The 20,103-nt window shown below is 38.3% G+C and overlaps 1 protein-coding gene and 1 long non-coding RNA gene across 9 annotated transcripts in view; one reads left to right on the top strand and one right to left on the bottom strand.

Annotated features, from left to right (window-relative positions):
* Window positions 1-20,103, top strand: part of Ckap5 (cytoskeleton associated protein 5) — a 112,515-nt gene that overhangs the window by 52,075 nt on the left and 40,337 nt on the right. For all 8 annotated transcript variants that reach the window (XM_087205045.1, XM_013074880.3, XM_021264218.2 and 5 more), the window contains exons 9-16: window positions 1,135-1,239; window positions 6,652-6,741; window positions 6,852-7,016; window positions 8,085-8,213; window positions 9,434-9,616; window positions 13,543-13,656; window positions 13,926-14,036; window positions 15,096-15,188. In XM_087205045.1, the coding sequence (XP_087061171.1) occupies window positions 1,135-1,239; window positions 6,652-6,741; window positions 6,852-7,016; window positions 8,085-8,213; window positions 9,434-9,616; window positions 13,543-13,656; window positions 13,926-14,036; window positions 15,096-15,188 (990 nt within the window). The remainder of the gene's footprint in view (window positions 1-1,134; window positions 1,240-6,651; window positions 6,742-6,851; window positions 7,017-8,084; window positions 8,214-9,433; window positions 9,617-13,542; window positions 13,657-13,925; window positions 14,037-15,095; window positions 15,189-20,103) is intronic.
* On the bottom strand, window positions 967-18,966 carry LOC106009982 (uncharacterized). The gene is made up of 4 exons (XR_001183928.3): window positions 18,726-18,966; window positions 12,403-12,458; window positions 9,382-9,542; window positions 967-1,206 (listed from the first exon to the last, which is right to left on the bottom strand). It is a non-coding gene; the product is annotated as an uncharacterized LOC106009982 (long non-coding RNA).

The following is a 20,103-nucleotide window of genomic DNA, read 5'->3' as shown; positions in this document are numbered from 1 at the left end:
TGCTCAGCACATGGTCTACCACTGAGTTACAGCTCCAGCCCATGACATAGTCTGAGTAGACATAGTCAGTAGATACCTGAGAAATCTAGGCAGCTGTAGAAACTTTATCAGTCAAAAGCTGCAAGTAAAAAGAAAGTTAATTTTGTGGCTAAAATATTTAAAATGATGAAAACTTAATTTCATCATTGTGTGAATTAATCTGAACCATGACATCGCAATATTTATATTTGATTTTACTTAGGTGCACACACAAATATGCAAACTTCATATTATGTTGACTTCACAGCAGCATATCAAAAATGGGAAAATGGGAAGAAAAAAATGATATTAAGAGGGCTGGGGATTTAGCTCAGTGGTGCTGTGCCTGCCTCACAAGTCCTGAGTTCAATCCCTGGTACTACAAAAAAAAAAAAAAATGATATTAAGGAATTAAGATACAGACTTGATTCCTCCTCCTACAGTTAATATTGTTTTCTCTCTGTTATCTAAATCAAGTAATCTAATTAATTTCCCATTTTTTTCTTCTAGTGTAAACAGTAAAAAACTTATTTTGAAATTCCTTTTGGATTTCTGAAATTATTTTTAAAACTGTCTTTTTTTCAGTATTCTGTGGGCTTTCCATTTCTCAGAGGTTATATGACTGTCCTTGTATGACTACAGTGGCAGCTCCAAAGCTAGGCACTCCCTCAGATGCATTTGAAATTTTGAGTTCTGAACTTCAAAGTTTCTGTTGGTACTTCATGAGTATAAATATTAGACATTGTAGTTACCTACTTTGGGCCCTGTGGTGTTAAGTACACTTTTTTAATTTTCTTGTTCCAAAAGTAAACCTGCAGCATCGCCGTTATCTGAGTCACCTCCTGCAGCTGTGTGATGGTGACAGCCCAAATTGCCACCTGTGTCAAGCGATTTGAAGTTGTTTTATGTGTGCTTTATGTAGAACTTAAAGATAGACTGAACATGACAAAGGCTTCTAGATTCATTATTATCAAAGAGGAATAAGGTTTCCTCTTTTATAGGAAATAAGATGGATCATCCATTAGCACAGTAGCTTTCAGAGTTCTTTTGAGAATGTTTTTCAGTACTCTTCTACACAGTTGTGACTGTCTTGTTTTCCTTTTTCTTCCATTGTAGGTTGTTGGAAAGGACACCAATGTCATGTTGGTAGCTCTGGCAGCAAAATGTCTTACTGGCCTGGCTGTTGGGCTAAGGAAGAAATTTGGACAATATGCAGGACATGTAAGTAATAATTCTTTTTAGATTTGAATCTACAAATAAGCAAAAATAGCAGACTAGTTTGCTTTATGCTTTAAAACAACTTTTTGGCATAGATCTTATCTTACATATATTTGACAAAGTAAGTTTTTACTTTTACCAAGTTGTATAATGCTCAACATGGCTCCTCACAAATTTCAATAAAGATGTCAGTTATAACTAAATTCTTAAGGTGTATGTATAAAATCAGGCATTTGGCCTAAAGTATGTACTTGAGTTGGTTTATTTGCTTACTACTGATTTACTTATTAATATTTTCCTTTCTTGTTACAACTGTATACACTATAGCAAGACAGAGTAAAAATTTTTCTCCCTTTTTTATTAGTATATGTTTGAGATAATAGTAAATTCATTCTTCACTGGGGAATTGGTAGATATACATATTGCATCTCGATCCTTTTCACCTCCTCTTCACTTTCTTTCCCTCTCATCTCCCCTCATCCCCTGATACCCTTCCCATCCTTTCAGAGAACCAACTCTTTTAATTGATCCATTGTATTTTTTTAGAGGTTTTTTTTTTTTGGTACCGGGGATCGAACTCGGGTCCTTGTGCTTGTACAGCAGGCGGCAAAGCCACTGAGCTAAATCCTTGGCTCTTTTGTATTTTTTAAAATCTTAATTTTATTAATTTTTATTCTGACCTTTTATAATTTTCTTTCTTTTTTTTTTCTTGGTGCCGGGGATCGAACTCAGGACCTTGTGCTTGCAAGGCAGGTGTGGCACCGCTGAACTAAATCCCCAGCCCACCTTTTATAATTTCTTTCTATTAGTTTCAGATTTGAATTATTCTTATTAAGACTGTGAGATACATCATTAGGTTATTTATTTGAAATCACTCTATTCTTTTTATGTGTGCATACACAGTTATAAATTTCCCTCTTAGAATAGCTTTGATTGTGTCCCATGGGTTTTGGTGTGTTGTGGTTCCATTATTTGATTCTAGGAGCATTTGTATTTCTTCCTTGATTTCTTCTGTGACCCGTTGATTAATTAATAATGTGTTATTTAAAAGAGTAAAGTTTATAGTAACTGGGGGCTAGGGTATAGCTTAATGGTAGACATTTGTTGAATATACTATTTTCTTTGTACTGTATAAGTTTAGTGGCAGTCAAATTTGTAATAGTGTGTATAAGTTGAGATATTTTCTTTCTTTCTTTCTTTTTTTTTTTTCTTTGGTACCAGGGATTGAACTTGGGACCTTGCATTTGCAAGGCAGGTGGTGGAACCACTGAGCTAAATCCCCGGCCCTGAGATATTTTCTTTAACCATGGCAGCTATCAGTTGGCCTCTAAATCTTGTCTGAATTAGAAATGTTTAGCATTCCTGAAAATTGGTCATATTGAACTTGAGAGTTTAACTTTCTAGTTACTTGATCATTTGATTTCTTAGACTGACTCAAGAGTCTAACAGACCCTCATCATGTGTGTTTTATAGAATGTAGCTAATGTCTAGCAACACTTGAGCTATGTTATTTAGAGCTGGCTTACTCATAACATTAAAAATAATTTCAGAGAACTTAACCAAACAAAAGATACTACCAAATAAAAATAAATCATGACTGACTCATTACCAGGGAAGTAAAAATAAAGGTCTGCTGTCTGGCATGTTGGGGCACGCCTGTATTCCCAGCTTCTTAAGAGGCTGAGGCAGAAGGCTTCCTTGAGCTCAGCAGTTAAAAAATAAAAATAAAAATCTATAAACCCTTTAGACGTGTAAATGATATATTGGATCAAAATTATCTATTTTATAGTAGCAAATACTTGTTTCTACATTGTATATGATATCAGTATATTAACTTGGTCAATATGTGTTTTATGTTTTTTTTAGGATATTTTATACCTTAGTATTAGGAGTAACTTTTCAAGGTAGAAAACAACTTTTAAAATGAATTTTAACTTACTAAATGGTGATTAGATGATTACTTGGGCCTTAGTTTGAAATCTGATTAGCTTCATTTCACTTTATCATTAAGCTTTAAGATAACTTCAGTGATCTGTAATGGAGGATTTTTTTCCCCTCAAAACTGTAATATACACATATTTAGTATCAAACATGATAGTGTTTAGCTATTTATGTTATTTTTGTGGTAATATTTGTAAAAGTGAACTTTAGCTATATAGCCAATATACTACCTTAATTTTTCAAGCTTATAACTAACTCCTGGCATTAAAAAGTCTGTATTTCTCATGGGAACCATGTTCTTTCTGGTCGGTACCACTTCTGTGAAATATTGAAAATAAATGTTGGGCCGGGGATTTAGCTCAGTGGTTTCACTGCCTGCTGCGTAAGCGCAAGGACCCAAGTTCGATCCCCGGTACCAAAAAAAAAAAAAAAATGTTGGGGGATTGCCATTGATTTTATTATTATTATTATTTTTTTTTTTTTTTTGGTGCCAGGGATCGAACTCAGATCCTTCCGCTTGCGCAGCAGGCCGCAAAACCACTGAGCCAAATCCCCGGCCCGATTTTATTATATCTTCTGGTACTGGGGATCGAACTCAGGTCCTTGCGCATGCGCAGCAGGCTGCGAAACCACTGAGCTAAATCCCCGGCCCTCGATTTTGTTATATCTTTTGAATCTCTAAAATAACTTTGGAAGCCAGGGATGGTGGTGCATGCTTATAGTCTCAGCACTCAGGGAGGCTGAGGCAGGAGCATCACAAGTTCGAGACCAGCCTGGGAAACTTGACAACTTAGCTGAGGCTCTGTGTCAAAAATATAAAAAGGAGCAGGGGCTGGGTGTGGTGGAGCACACCTATAGTCCTAGCACTCAGGAGGCTGAGGCAGGAAGATCACGCGTTGGAGGTCTGCCAAGGCTATATAATAAGTTCAAGGCCAGCCTGAACTACATAGCAAGACCCTGTTTCAAAAGAAAAGAAGAAAAAAGATAAAGGGGAGACAGAGGCTAGGGATGTAGCCCAGTGCAAATATCCTGAGTTGAATCCCTAGTATTGTATAAATAAACAAACTTTGGGCTTGGCATGTTGGCACAAAACTATAATCCCAGCCACTTTGGGCACTGAAGCAGGAGGATCGCAAGTTTGAGGCTACCCTGGGCAACTTTAGTAAGACCCTGTCTTAAAATAATTAAAATGCATTTTAAAATAAAATAAAAAGTGCTGGTGCTGTAGCTCACTGGTAGAATACATCATCCTTAGCACACAGTAGTCCCTACATTCAATCTCCACCACCCCAGATTTTTTTTTTTTAAGGTAAAAGTCTTGCTGTCCACCCCATATTGGCCTTAAACTCAAGATCTTCCTATTATAAAAATTCCAACTTTACTTTCTAGGGATTGGGGGGGGGTTGGTACTAGGGATCGAACTTGGGACCTTGCGCTTGCGAGGCAGGTGGCAGAACCACTGAGCTAAATCCCTGGCCTTCCAGCTTTACTTTCTAAAGATAGTACTTGAAGTCTGTCATGGTGGTGCACACCTGTAATCCCAGCACTTGGGAGGTTGAAGCAGGAGGATTGCTGTGATTTTGAGAACACCCTGAGCTGCACAGTGAGACCCTGCATCAAAAAACTGAAAAATAATTTTTAACAAAAGTTCTTGAATATGAAGACGTAATTTTGATCACAAATTGTTACAATTTCTGGTACTATTTCTATTTTTTCTTTGGTGTGGTGAAGAGATAGATATCCTACTGCAATGACATATATCAGCATCTGGGGTGGGGAGGAAGAATTATTTTCTATACCTTATACCCTGACCCAAAATCCTCCTGAAACTCATTAATAAAATGAGAGATAGCACTGATAAAAATGGCTATTATATGGCCCCATACAAGGTGTAGAGGCAGAAAATAAGTTGATAAGCATTGGTTCAGTAGGACAGAATGAGAACTCTTCGTTATTCTCATGTAAGATTCTTTTGCCTTTCAAGAAAGGAAATGACTTTATTGAACTTTGTCTTAGTTACTTTTCTCGTTGCTGAGACAAAATACCTGACACCCAAAATTCAAGGAGGAAAGACTTATTTTGGGTCACAGTTTGTAGAGGTTTCAGTTCATAGTTGGCTAGCTCCAAGGCAGGGTAGCATGGTAGAGGAGAAATAGTTCATGGTAGGCAGAAGGCAGCAAAGCTGCAAAATAGCAAAAAAGTAGGAAGCAACAGTAGCAGTCCTCTTTCTGTCCCTTATATTCTACACGCCCTTAGGGTGGGTAGCACTCATACCCAGGGTAACCTTCCCATTATCAACACTCAGAACTATGCCAAACCAATCAGTGGATTAAGTTAGTAGTCACACACCCTTGATCTCAGCATCACACACTCAAGATCTAGCCACCTCTGAAAAGCCCCACCTAGGGCCAGGGATTTAGCTCAGTGGTTCCACCACCTGCCTTGTAAGCCCAAAGTCCTAAGTTAAATCCCTGGGACCAACAAAAAAAAAAGCTATGGGTTGCATAAGGCTTTGGGGGAACATCTAGACATAAGCTATAATAAACTTTGAATGTTTAAATTTTTTGTTTGTTTTAATAAAACCAAGGTCATTGTTTTAACAGTTTTTTGTTTGTTTTTTTTTGTTACCGGGGATTGAACTCAGGACCTTGCATTTTCAAGGCAGGCAGCAGAACCACTGAGCTAAATCCCTGGCCCCTTAACAGCTTTATTAAGGGTTAACTTAAACATAGAATTCATGTTCTTAGGGGCTGGGGATTTAGCTCAGTGGCACAGTGCTTGCCTTGCAAGTGCGAGGTCCTGAGTTTGATCTCCCATACCAAAAAAATAAAAAAAAAATTCATGCTCTTAAAGTATGTAATTCAGTTAGTTTCAGTGTAATTACAAGGTTAATTATAACACTGCCTAATTCTTGAACATTTTAAGCACTGCAAAAGAATCCTGTTAACAGTTACTCCCATTCTTCCCTCCCTCAGTAGCCTTAGCCTTGTCTAAACTGTGGTCCTTTTTAAAATTTTTTAAATATTATAATTAAAAATTACTATATATAATAAAGCTTTCTTAAAAAATTTTTATATATCCCTCCCATATTGGGAATCGAACTTAGTACCTTACGCTTACAAGGCAGGCATGGCACCACTGAGCTAAATCCCCGGTCCTAACTATTAAATTTTAACATCAACTATATTATACACTTTATAAGGGCCCCAGATGATTCCTCCAAACTCAAAAAAAGGGGGTTAAAAAAGTGAGTTGTGGGTTGCTAGACTCTACCTCCTTTCTATGGATTTGACAGTTCACATACATGGAATCATATAGTATGGAGTCATTTATCATAATTTTGAAAATTTTGGTCCAGCCATGTTATATTATGCCATATGTCAGCATGTTACAGCATGTGTCAGTAGCCATGTTGCAGCATGTACTGCATTCCTTTTCACTGGCAGGTACTATTCAAACTGTTTACTTTTACAGGTTGTGCCAACCATTTTGGAGAAATTCAAAGAGAAGAAGCCTCAAGTGGTACAAGCCCTGCAGGAGGCAATTGATGCAATTTTCCTCACTGTAAGTTGACAGCATGAATTTGTGATTTTATCTAAATTTTGCCAATGTGATATTTTGACTATTCTTTACAATTGAGAAAAGCTCACACTGACCACATTTTCTTCCTAAAGACCACACTACAGAACATCAGTGAGGATGTGTTAGCAGTGATGGATAATAAAAACCCAACTATCAAGCAGCAGACCTCTCTGTTTATTGCAAGAAGCTTCTGTCACTGCACTGCTTCTACCCTGCCAAAGAGCTTGTTAAAGCCCTTTTGTGCCGCTCTACTCAAGGTATAGACTGTGTCTTTTTTTTTTTTCTTTTTAAGACAGGGTCTCACTGTGTAGTCCAGGCTGGTCTCAAACTCACTGTGACCCTCCTGCTTCAGCCTCCCAAGTGCTGGGATTACAGACAAGCACTACCACGCTTGGCTCTAGACTGTTTTTGTAAATGGCGAGATACCTTAAACCCAGGCAAAATTTTTCTCTACTAATAATATATAGTGACTGCTTGACTTTCATGATGTAGATTATGATTTTTAAAATATTTTTTAGATTATGATCTTTTTAGGTAAAAGCCTTCTGCTATAACTATTTTATGTTCCTTTTTTTTTGCCCTTACACATGCTAGGCAAGTGTTCCACCACTCAATTATATCCCCAACCCTTTTTAAAATTTTGTTTTGAGACAAGATCTTGAAATTGCCCAGGCTGTCCTCGAATCATGGTCCTCCTGCCTCAGCCACCTGAGTAGCTGGGATTACAGATTTGCAGCACTATGCCCAGCCCCTGTTCCTTTTCCAGAAGGAAAGCACGTGTTAGCTTTATGATTCCACTTACTGGTGTTCAGCTATATCTTGCCAAGCATAGGTATCAAATCTGGAGCTTTTAGAAGGGAAGCATAATAGAAGATGAAGTGAAAAGAAAGTACTTGCTTGCTGCATAGATAACCACAGGCTTCTTTCTTTTTTTTTTTTTTTTTTTTTTTTTTTTTTTGTACTAGGGATCAAACTCGAGACCTTCCGCCTGTGAGGCAGGGAGCAGAAAGACTGAGCTAAATCCTCGGCCCCAACCACAGGCTTCCTTAACCCAAAAGAATTTGTGAAAGAGTGACTGTTAACTGCCAAAAGGAGAGCTACAGTCAGTTTCAGTAAATTATAAAAAGCAAAGCCTTTTTTTTTTTTTGGTACTGGGGATCGAACTCAGGACCTTGCGCTTGCAAGGCAGACGTCCAAACCACTGAGCTAAATCCCTGGCCCAAAAAGCAAATTCTTTATCCAACAACTATCAGCTTGAATTAAAACTAGTAATGCTTAAATTATACTTTGTATTAAAGATCATTTTATTTACTTCCGGAGTATAGCACATCAATGATTCCGCTCCTGAAGTCAGAGATGCTGCATTTGAAGCCTTGGGTACCGCTTTGAAGGTGGTTGGTGAGAAAGCAGTCAACCCATTCTTAGCCGATGTAGACAAACTCAAGCTTGATAGGGTAAGTTAGTACTGCACTATAAAGAAATGGAACAACGTTCCTTTGCATCTTAGAAATTAAGAGTACCGGTATCCCTTTGATCAGGATTTCTCAGTTTTTTAATTACCGCTCACACTTGGAAGAAAATTTTACACACACACACACACACAAACACAAACACACAGAACTGAAACGAGTTTTAAAAGATACTCTCTGGTGTATTTTCTTTGCAAGTTTGTATGTTCTATTTTGTTTAGGAAAAAAAGCTAATAACTAAGAAATTTAATTTATTCTCCACTGGCAGTTCAGACCTAGAATTTGAAGACATAACTTTTTTTTTGGTACTGGGGATCAAACTTGGGACCTTGTGGTTGCGAGGCAGGCAGCGGAACCACTGAGCTAAATCCCTGGCCCTCAAAATGTAACTTTTAAGATTTTAAATTTTATACTAGGTTACAATGGTGATATAGTAGAAAAACCTTTCAAATTATGACCAAATAAAAGTTGAGTGACAATCTGTAGATAAGGTAAAAACATGAAATAAATTTGTTTCTAATAATCTGGAAAATTACCTTTCTTTATATGAATGTCTTCCATCAAAATTGTGGGCATTGTTTAAGTTTATTATAATTCTAACTTGTGAGGAAAAGTAACATAAGACATACAATGCCAATTATCAAGAAAATCTGGATAACTTATCTTTCTTGAAAAGAAAACTTTTCTCTGATTTTTTTTTTTGGGTGGGGAGATCAAAATTAGGACCTCATGCCTGCCAGTCAGGTGCTGTGCCACTGAGCTAAATCCCTGGCCCTCTCTGATTTCTTATGTGTAGTTGTGGTTTAGAAACAACATACTATGTGCTTGCTTCGGCAGCACATACACTAGAAACAACATAATAGCGGGCCCGGGATTTAGCTCAGTGGTTCTTCCTCCTGCCTTACAAGCCCAAGGTCCTGAGTTTGATCCCTGGTACCATTGCAAAAAAAGAAAAAGGATACACAATAGAAACAACATACTAGCGGGCCAGGGATTTAGCTCAGTGGTTCTGCCTCCTGCCTCACAAGCCCAGGTCCTGAGTTCGATCCCTGGTACCATTGAAAAAAAAAAAAAAAGGATACACAATAGAAACAACATACTAAAAATAAAGAAGAAATTATGTATCAAGTAATGATTTCAAAGTTGAACTTACTTGTTATGTTTCAAAGTTGGACTTACGTGTTCATCTCACTTTCATTTTCCAGATCAAAGAATGTTCAGAAAAAGTAGAGCTGGTACATGGTAAGAAAGCTGGACTAGCAACTGATAAGAAGGAGTTCAAACCTGTGCCGGGAAGGACTGCTGGTTCAGGAGCTGCAGGAGATAAAGACACAAAGGATGTTTCAGCGCCCAAACCAGGACCCTTAAAAAAGGCACCTACCACTAAGGTTAATAATGGATTAAAAATTAGAATTTAGAAGAAAAAAAAAAAATTAGAATTTAGTAGAGTCTGAGCCTCAGATTCATGGTGATTCCTTTAATGTGATTTCATTTGAAAAATAGATTGATTAACCACCTTGAAAATAAAGCAGAATATCTGTTAATGAAGACAGTATTCTACCAACACATTTGACTGTTTAAAACCTTACTAAAGGGCTCAGTGGCACCGCACCCATCTCGAAAACACAAGGTCCTGAGTTCAATTTCTGGTACCAAAAAAATAAAAATAAAACCTCAGTAGATATATCCAGATGTGGCGGTATACACCTGTAGTCTCAGGACTTGGGAGGCTAAGGCAGGAGGAGCACGGTGAGTTCAAGGCCAACCTGAACTACAGTACATAATAAGAAGCTGTCTCAAAAAAAAAAAGTTAAAGTACCAGAGTCCAGCCTGGGGATTTAGCTCAGTGGTTTGACCGCCTGCCTCGCAAGTGCAAGGACCCAAGTTCGATCCCCGGTACCAAAAAAAACTAAAAGAAACAAAAACAAAACACCAGAGTCCATTTTTTCAGTTTTTTAATTTGAATTTTACCATCTTAACCATTTTTAAATGTACAGTTCAGTGCTATTAAATACATTCCTAATGTTGTGCAGCTGTCACCAGTGTTGACCCCAGTAATGGAAACTTTGTACCCATTAAACAGTAACTCTCTCAAAAACCCCCCTTCCACCAGTCCCTGGTAACCATCATTCTTGTTTTTGTGGTTCTGGGTATCAAAAATCCAAGGTCTTACCTGTGCTAGGCAAGTGCTGTTCCACTGAGGTACACTTTCAGCTGCCTTGGTTGGTTGATTTGGTACTAGAGATTGAACCCAGGGTTTTCTCACTGTGCTACATCCCCAGGCCTTTATATTTTATTCATTTGTGTTTTTGAGGTAGAGTCTCACTAAGTTGTCTAGTCTGGTCTTGAACTTTCAATCATCCTGCCTCACCTTCCCACAGTGCTAGATTACAGGTGTGCACCACCATGCCCAGCTGGTATTTGACTTTCTGTGATTAGCTTATTTCACTTAGTATAATACTGGAATTTTGTTGTTTTTGTTTGTTTCTGAGATAGGGACTCAGTATATAGTCCAGGCTAGCCTTGAACTCACTGTGTTTACCCTCTTTGGAGGAAGTGTGTTGGAGTTTTTTCTCCCATTTGTTTCTTTCATTCATTCTTTCTTTTTTGGATACTGGATCTCCCTATATAGTCTACGGCACCCTTGAACTTGCTATAGCCCAGGATGGGCTCAAACGCATCCTCCTGATTCAGCCTCTCAAGTGTTGGGATTATAAGCATGAGTCACCGCCCAACTCCCATTTTTTTAAATTGGGGTTTTTTTTGTTGAATAGCTTGGGGTATTCTCTCTGTTACTGGATATTAATTCCTTATCAGATATATAATTTGCAAACATTTTCTCCCATTTTATAAGTTGTTTTATTCTATTGATATTTTACCCACAAAATTTTTAAATTTTCATTTAGTCCAGTTTGTTTTTGTGTTGTTACTATTGTTGCCTGTAACATTTAGTTTCTCCAAGAAACTGTTGTCAAAGATGTCATGAAGCTTTTTACCCTCTGAATTTTTCTAGAATTTTAATTAAAAAAAAAAATATATATATATATATATATATTTTGTACTGGGGATTGAACTCGGGTCCTTGTGCTTGCGAGGCAGGCAGCGGAATCACTGAGCTAAATCTCTGGCCCAAGAATTGTATAATTTTAGGCCTTACATTTAGATCTTTAATCTATTTTGAGTTCATTCTTTATTATATGAGAGGTAAGGATCCAACATGACTCTTGCTTGTAGACATACAGTTGTCCTGGGGCCATTGTTGAAAAGACTATTCTTAACATTGAGTGATCTTGTCACTCTTGTTAGAAATCACTTGACGGGAGGATGGAGTGACTCAGTGGTAAAGCTTGCCTAATATGCAAAGATCCTCGGTTCAAGCCCCAGATCCCTAAAAGAAAAAAAGAAAGCCAGGTATGGTGGTGTAGACCTGTAATCCCAGCACTGGGGAGGCTGAGGCAGGAGGATCACCACAAGTTTGAGGCCAGCCTGGGCTACATAGCCAGACCCTGTCTCAAAACACTTTAAAAAAAAAAAAGAAGGAAGGAAGAAGGAAAGTGACCATATATGTAAGATAGGAGTGCTTTTTCCCCAGACTTCTCCACTGAGGTGCTCAGAATTGAACTCAGGGCCTGGTACATGCTAGACACGTGCTCCACCAGAGTGACATCCATAACCCCACCCCCTTTCTTCCTTTTAATTTTATTTTGAGATGGGATCTCTTAAATTTGTGGTTCTCCTGTCTCAACTTCCTGAGTAGCAAGGATTATTAAGTGTCTTCCACCACCTGGTCAAGGGAAAGAGTACGTTTTAAGGGATCAGAAAATATCATTAAGTAATGAAATTTTTTTGGAATGAAATTAAATGTAGCAAGACATTTAGCATTAATGACATCACTTTGGTCATTTTGCTAATGCTGCTGTATCACATCACATGATCTCCATACCAGTCTAGATCTTCTCACCTTTGTACCATGTAGAATTGGGACAAATCCCTAGTGGCAGCTATTCCAGTCTTTCAGTGAGTATGTTTCCTGTGGCTCTTTTAAAAATGAAAGATATCTTTTGTAGATACAAAAGGTTTGATTCTCATTCCCCACTCCTAGCCCCACCCTGAATTCTAGCATCGAGTTAGAAGAGAACTAGTCATTTACTGAGCATGATTTAGAGTGATTTACCTTCATAATTGCATTTAATCAGCATAACAACTCTTGAAGTAGATGTTTCATGACCCCTGTTTTCCAGAAAGAAGAAACAAGATTTAGTGAGATTAAATGTTCAACACTTGCTTTTATAATTCACTTTGATTTTTTTGTTGTTGTTCATTTGTTTACTTTGTTTTTCCACGCTGTGTTGTAAACTTTGAAGGAGAAAGTTCTTGTCACTTCTTGATTGTCCATGTGTAGAGTAGGACTTTCTCGTAAGTAGTATGAAATGGAGATGTGTTTTGGAATGAACAGTTACAAAGCTGGCATTTGAACCTAGGCATCTCTAGTTACAAAATCTGTGTATACATTCTTTGTTAGAGGGAATTGATAACTGTTTTTTTTCCTTTATCAGCTTCTGCCTCTTTGGAAAATGACCTAGACCCAAAACCTTCAGAGCAGTCCACCAGGTTTTACTACAACCCACTTGGCTCTTAACTCTCTCAACTTTTCCATGCTCAACCTACCTGGCTTCTTCTTAAGATTATGAATTTTTTTTTTGGTACTGGGGATCGAACTCAGGTTCTTGTGCTTGCGCAGCAGGTGGCGAAACCACTGAGCTAAATCCCTGGCCTAAGATTATGAATTTTTGTACAGTTCTGTATATCTTGCTTTAGAGCCTCAATGTCTTTTTTTTTTTTGCACAGTACATCTTATTTATGTAGTACTGTAATTTCTGCTGATTGTACTGTACAGTACTGTAGTTTTATGTTGTTATACATTACAGTACTGGATGTAAGAGTTACGCAAATAAAAGCAAAGTCATCAGGTTGGAGTTTCCTCTGACCACTTTCTTTGTTCTGAATATTGTAATGTACATACTACACACAACTCCTCATTTAGCAACCAATTCATTTAATGACCTATTTGCAGATCCAGAGCTGGGTCATTAAATGAGGAATGTCTGTATGCATTCTGCAGATTACCCATCCACCCCATGAATGGTTTTCTGTCTACCCTTGAAACTGAAAATTCTGTGGGCATGAAAAATGCTTATTTTGGGGTGATTTCTCATTCTAATAAAAGTTTCAAAGGATTCTATAAAACCTAAAAAGTTTAAAAACCACTCTTCTAAATCCTTAAATAGTTTAATTTTTTTTTAATTGCTTTTAGGCTGGTGGACCACCTAAAAAGGGAAAACCAACTGCACCAGGAGGTTCAGGGAACACTGGCACCAAGAACAAAAAAGGATTGGAGACCAAAGAAATCGTGGAGCCTGAGCTCTCGGTCAGTATTATGCCTCAAAATTGTAAATCCATGGAAAGTTGAGGCCTGCGAGGCGATCTGTGTTTTCTTCCTCTGGTTCTACAACTCATAGTGAATTTTACCATACATTTTAGCATACTGACTTTGCCTTGGACTAACTTACCCTTTATGGCAGAAGACTTAGCATACCTATGGGAGTGTGTTTTTTAGTTTTGGCTGGGGTACTTTTAATTCTTGCCACCTCTTTCCTTAAGCAATTCCTAATTTTAGCCTATTTTTATATCTTATAGATAGAAGTATGTGAAGAAAAAGCTTCAGCTGTCCTTCCCCCTACCTGTATACAGCTGCTTGACAGCAGTAACTGGAAGGAAAGGCTAGCCTGCATGGAAGAGTTCCAGAAGGTGAGTGTACGGGGGTGAGTGGAGTGTAAACGAAATTAGTCTGTAAAAGCAACAAAGTGGACAAAATTTGTCCTAATTGCTATATTTTATAACCAGTGAATATATTTCACAGCATTAACTAAAGATGACAGGGGACTTTTGAAGTTTTTTGTAGCTGTTTAATGTTTTATCTTTCAACATGTACATTCTATGGCTTCTGTAAGCTTGTAACTTAGTACTTTTTCAACAATGTTAGGTTTTTATTCTGAATTATAAGGCTTAGGTGAATTTTTAAATTATAGTACTTGCTGATAAACTTACTAAGCAATCAGATCTCTCCATTTAAACTATTCTTCATCATTTTCTATTTCTCCTGTTTTGGAAAGGAGAATGGTGGCTCATTTGGGCATATAGTATGTAATTGTAATGAAAAGAAGGAGCTAAAGAATTTGAAAAAGCAGTGGGACTTTAGTCAAGAACCTTCCAGTCCCATATCTGCCACTGCAGTGATTTGGACCTGAGTTTAGTTCTTTGAGATTTTATACTTAACTGCTTCTACCCTGTATAACTATGTTTTTAGGAAAATCAAGGCAAAATATGTATAAGCAGTTTCTCCCACATACTAGGCAAATGAAAACTATTACTATTACTTTCCTTGAAGCAAATTATTTGTGAATTCCTAAAATGTGAAGTTAATAAGTTTCAAAGACACCATATACTAAGCACCTAACTTAAGAAATGAAGCATTGTGCTGGGTACAGTGGCACATGTGTATAATCTCAGCATTTGGGAGGCCGAGGCAGGAAGTAGGAGGATCATGAGTTTGAGGCCAGTGGGCTACTTTGGAAGACCTTGTCTTTAAAAAAGTGGGGCAGGGACACACACACACACACACACACACACACACACACACACACACACACAGAAAAGAAACTTTGTAATAGAAACTAAGCTGCCTCTACAATCCTTCTCAATTCTGTTCCCCTTTCTCCTGTTCAGGTAACCAGTTCCTTGATTTTAGTGTTTAGCCTGCCTTTGGAACTAATTTTTAACTCTCTTACTGTCTTATTTTACTTCAAGGCTGTTGAACTGATGGACCGAACTGAAATGCCATGCCAGGCATTAGTGAAGATGCTGGCCAAAAAACCTGGATGGAAAGAAACTAATTTTCAGGTATTTTTTAGTTACAGATTCAATGTCTTTATTGAAATAATCTCTATTACATCCTCCTATGGAGAAACTTATGTAATTAGGTTATATAAATAAATGCATAAATTATATAATCTGTGTGATTTATTTATATCCTTTTTTTCCCTGCCTTTTTATTTATCTTTTTGTTTTTTGGAACAAGGCCTCACTCTGTTGCCCAGGCTGGTCTTGAACTCCTAAGCTCAAGAGATCCTCTTGCTTCATTCGCTAAAGTAGCTGGTACTACAGGTGTGAACCCCTGTGCACACCTTCCTCCTCCTTGTTTTTTAGACCTCAAAGTCCTTGAGTCCAATCTATATATTTAAGGAGGAGATAAATGGTAAGATAGCTTTCCTATTTTTTTGGATAAAATACAAATACAGTCTTTAAATTGCTAGTGAAAACTTATTGCCTTGTCTTTTTTATAGCCTTACTAACTAATAATAGAATTGAGACTTAGAAATACTAAATTATTATTATTGAACCACTATGGAAAGCAGTATGGATATTCCTCAAAAAACTAAAGCTAGGGCTGGGGATTTAGCTCAGTGGTTTCACTACCTGCTGCGCAAGTGCAAGGACCCGAGTTCAATCCCCGGTACCAAAAAAAACCAAACAAGTAAAGCTAGAGGTTCCATTTGACCCAGATATTTCCCTTCTAGGTATCTTCCTGAAAGAATTAAGGTACTCATGGGCCAGGGATTTAGCTCAGTGGTTCTGGCGCCTGCTTCGCAAGCGCAAGGTCCTGAGTTCGATCCCCGGTCCAAAAAAAACAATTAAGGTACTCAGTACCAAAGCAGTACATACATACCCATGTTTATAGCATCACAATTTATAATAGCTAAATTTTGGAAACAGCTCATATGCCCATCAACAGATGAATGGATAAAGAAAATGTAGTACTTAAACACAGTAGAGTATTACTCTGTCATAAAGGATAAACTTGAGACATTTTTAGGTAAATGAATGCACCTTGAGACCATGTTTTTTTTTGGTACCAGGGATCGAACTCGGGACCTTGCACTTGTGAGGCACTCAGCAGAACCACAAGACCATAATCTTAAGTGAAATCAATCAGACAAACAAGTTTAAATATTGCATTGTTTCTCTTGTGTGAGAAACCTGAAGTATAAATTAGGAAGTAAAATATAAATTAGGAGCAAAATGAAGGATAAATAATAAGTAGAAAAAACTATTTCAAATGAGGAGAACAAGAGATGGGAGAGGGAAGGAAGGGAAAAGAGATTTTTTAAAAATTGAAGAAAATAAAATGGAAATACAGCCGGGCATCATGATACATTCTTATAATCCCAGCACTAAGGAGGCTGAGGCAGGAAGATTGCCATGGATTCAAGTCCAGCCTAGGCTTCATAGTGAATTCAAGGCCACCCTGAACTGCACAGCAAGATCCTGTCTCAAAAACAACAACAGGGCTGGGGATTTAGCTCAGTGGTTCGGGCGACTGCCTCGCAAGCGCAAGGTCCTGAGTTCATCCTTGGTACCAAAAACAACAACAACAACAACAGCAACAAAATAGACTTTTTAAATGGGGAGGGGAAAGGGAGTTGGAGGGAGGGAAGAGGAAGAAGACCAAAAATAACACATTAAGATGTGTTATGTACATTTACAAATCCTCCATAATGAATGTGATCATTATGTACTATAAACATGTACAGTACTAACAAAAATTAATTTTTAAAAAAGTGGTTGTTGAGGGAGGCTTAAGAAAATGACATAGGATTTTTCACTTAGGTGTACATAGGAGAGAGCTCATACTAAAACTTGAGATGTACCAGCTTTATTTTTGACATCCTGCTAGTCCTTTTTTTGCTTCTCTTCTGCCACCTGCTGTTTTCTCTCTTGGACTGTGCTCACACATACACTGCGTTCCTGTAGCATCCTGTGTTACAGCACCTCAGCCGGACAGCTGGCCCCACAGGCCAAGTGGGTGCTGGAGTCCAGCCTTGCCCTCTCCCTTCATACCGCCACTGAGAACTCCTCCGTGTGGAGCTTCTAGATGGATAGAGGAAGACACCTGACTTCCGTGAACCCCTTCTGTGTTACATCATAACAAGGGATAATTATAAAATTATAATTTTATATGTGTATTGTGTAACTGCTGAGGGTATAAAGCTCAGTTTTCTAGTGCAATGGTTGTTTAGCATATTCACAGAGCTCTGCAACTCTATTAGAATGTTCTCTCCAGTCCCAAAAGAAACCCCATACTCTCTAGTCCCTGTTAACTGTTAATCTATTATTCCATCTCTTATGAATTTATCTCTCCTGGACATTATGTATAAATGGAATCATTTAGTAGGTGGCTTTTGTATTTTCAAAGTTTCTCCATATCATAGCCTGTAGCAGTTTGCCAAATAACATTCCACTGTGTACATGTCCCACATTTTATTTCCCTATTTATTAGTCAGGGTGCATCTGGGTTGTTACAACTTTTTAGCTGTAGGGCTGGGGATTTAGCTTAGTGGTTTCGCTGCCTGCTATGCAGGTGCAAAGACCTGAGTTCGATCCCCGGTACCCCCCAAAAAACCCAACTTTTTAGCTATAGTCAACTAATGCTGCTGCAAATATTTCTGTACAAACTTTTATGTTTAAACACAATTTCAGTTCTCTTGGGCAGAGTTGCTGGGATCATACAACTCTGTGTTTAACTTTTTGAGTAATTGACAAAACTGTTTTCTAAAGTGATGCAACATTTTACATTCATGCCAGTGATAATGAGTGCCATACGTTTGTCACCACTGGCTAGGGCGATGTTTCCTGACATTTCTAAACTAGTATGTCTTCCACTTTGGCTGAGAGTGTGTGTGTGTGTGCTGGACATCCCTTCAGTGACCCGACCCACATTTAACAGCTTCACCTTAAAACTTCACTTCTGTTTACAACAGGGTCTGTCTGTCTTTTCTCTTATTGCTGAGACTAAATACCCGACACCAAACGTTAAAGGAAGACAGGTTATTTGGCTCACAAGTCATAGAGGTTTCAGTTCATAGTTGCCTGCCTCCAAGGCAGGGTGGAGTGGCAGACAGGCCTTACAGAGGAGAAACAGTTCTTGGCTTGGTGGCCTGAAGGTAACAAAAGCAACAAGGGAGACCTTAACAGCATCTTTCTGCCTTTTTATTTTATCCAGACTACAGGGATTAGGATGGTGCTAAACCAATCACTGGTTAAGTAATCACACGCCCTTAATCTCAGGATCACACTCTAGATTCAGCCACCTCTAAGAAAGTAAGCCCCACCTCATCCTGTTGAGGTTTAGAGGGAACATCTAAACACAAGCTATAGTGGAGTATGAAGGTCGGCCAGAGCTAAGAGATGGGGCCCTTTCCTGTCTTTCCCGAGTATCCGGTGGACAGTTTATTCCCCAAATCTTCCTTTTTTTTTTTTTTTTTTTGTGGTATCAGGGATCAAACTCAGGACCTTGCCCTTGCAAGGCAGGCAAGGTGCCACTGAGCTAAAACCCTGGCCCTTCCCAAATCTTCCCTTTAATTTGAAAAGATTCCTTACCTCAACTGGTATTGCAGCCTCAGGCAGCTGCAATGTTACATGTTGTATAGTTGTCACTGACTGATTTAGGCACATTCCCTGGGAATAAGGCTTTCCCCAGTGAGTTGCTGAGTCAGGTCAAATAATGGGTCCTTCAAATGATAGTTTTCCAGGAAACTGCCAGATGGTCACATAATGATAGTGCTTCAAATCAGCACTTTTTGAGCAGAGCTCCAAACCTGGTCTGCTGGCCTTATTGACTGGATAGTTCTAGGTTTCATGGTTGCCATAGTGACCAGGGTTGCCATAGAGGCTGCTGGGGTTTTTTTGTTTGTTTGTTGGGGTTTTGTTTGTTTTACAGTACTAAGGGCTGAACCCAGGGCCTTTGCACTCAGCTACATCCCCAGCCCTTTTTTTTTTTTCACTTTGAGACAGGTCTTGCTAAGTTGCAGAGGCTGGGTCAAACTTGTACTCTTCCTAGCTCAGCCTTCCAGAGTGCTTGGAATTGCAGGTGTGTGCCACCACACCAAGCGAAACCGCCAATTTTCATGGCTTCCTGGAAATGAGAAGAGGAGGATGGAAATAAGGCAAATTAAATTACTAGAAGGGTTACTCTTCTTACTGATATTTGATAGTTCTTCTTTAAATTTCCCTTGCATTTTTTCAAACCTTTGGTAATTTTCAGGGTTCTGAAAAAACTGACTATGGCATTTTTTTTTTTTTTTTTGGTACCGGGGATTGAACTCAGGTCCTTGTGCTTGCACAGCAGGCGGCAAAACCACTGAGCTAAATCCCTGGCCCACTATGGCAGTTCTTGCCAGTGTTCTCACTCCTTTCATAAGGGTCAGCTTTCCAGAGATACTTACTCTGCCCTTCCAGAAGTGCTTAAAAGAGGGTGCTTATTACCTAATGTATATGTAGTTGTTAGAATTTCTAGTAGCTGAACAAAGTAAAGTAAAATATTCAGACAGTACAAAGGGAAATATAGGGCAAGTGGTTGTTAAGTCCCATGTGTCTGCCATCACATTAATATCTTTAAGCTATTTTCCACAATACCTTCCATTCTGCCACTTAAAAAGCCTACAAGTACTCTAAAATCTCCCAAGTTCTGTGCTATCTGTGCATGCGTGAGCATAGTAGATTTTCTGTTGGCACCTCTAGGATAACTGTGAGGTACATAGTCAGTATGGTCGTTTATTATGTATTTTAAACTATGGATTCAGATTATCACAAAAATGCAAAATCATAAGAGAGTAGTATACAAATCATATTTTTTAGTTCATAAACTTCTCTGTTTTGGAACATGGAGTGTTTGGGGTTTTTTCTCTCTTCCTTGTCAGTGAGCTGCTTTGATATCCAGAGTCTTTTTTTTTTTTTTGGAACTCGGGATCAAACAGAG

This window comes from Heterocephalus glaber, unplaced genomic scaffold (assembly GCF_053883595.1).
Source record: "Heterocephalus glaber isolate CG9 unplaced genomic scaffold, H.glaber_assembly_v1.0 deba00000594, whole genome shotgun sequence".
NCBI lineage: Eukaryota > Metazoa > Chordata > Mammalia > Rodentia > Bathyergidae > Heterocephalus > Heterocephalus glaber.
The sequence above is the reverse complement of the archived record's forward strand: the minus strand, read 5'-3'. Positions and strand labels throughout refer to the sequence as shown.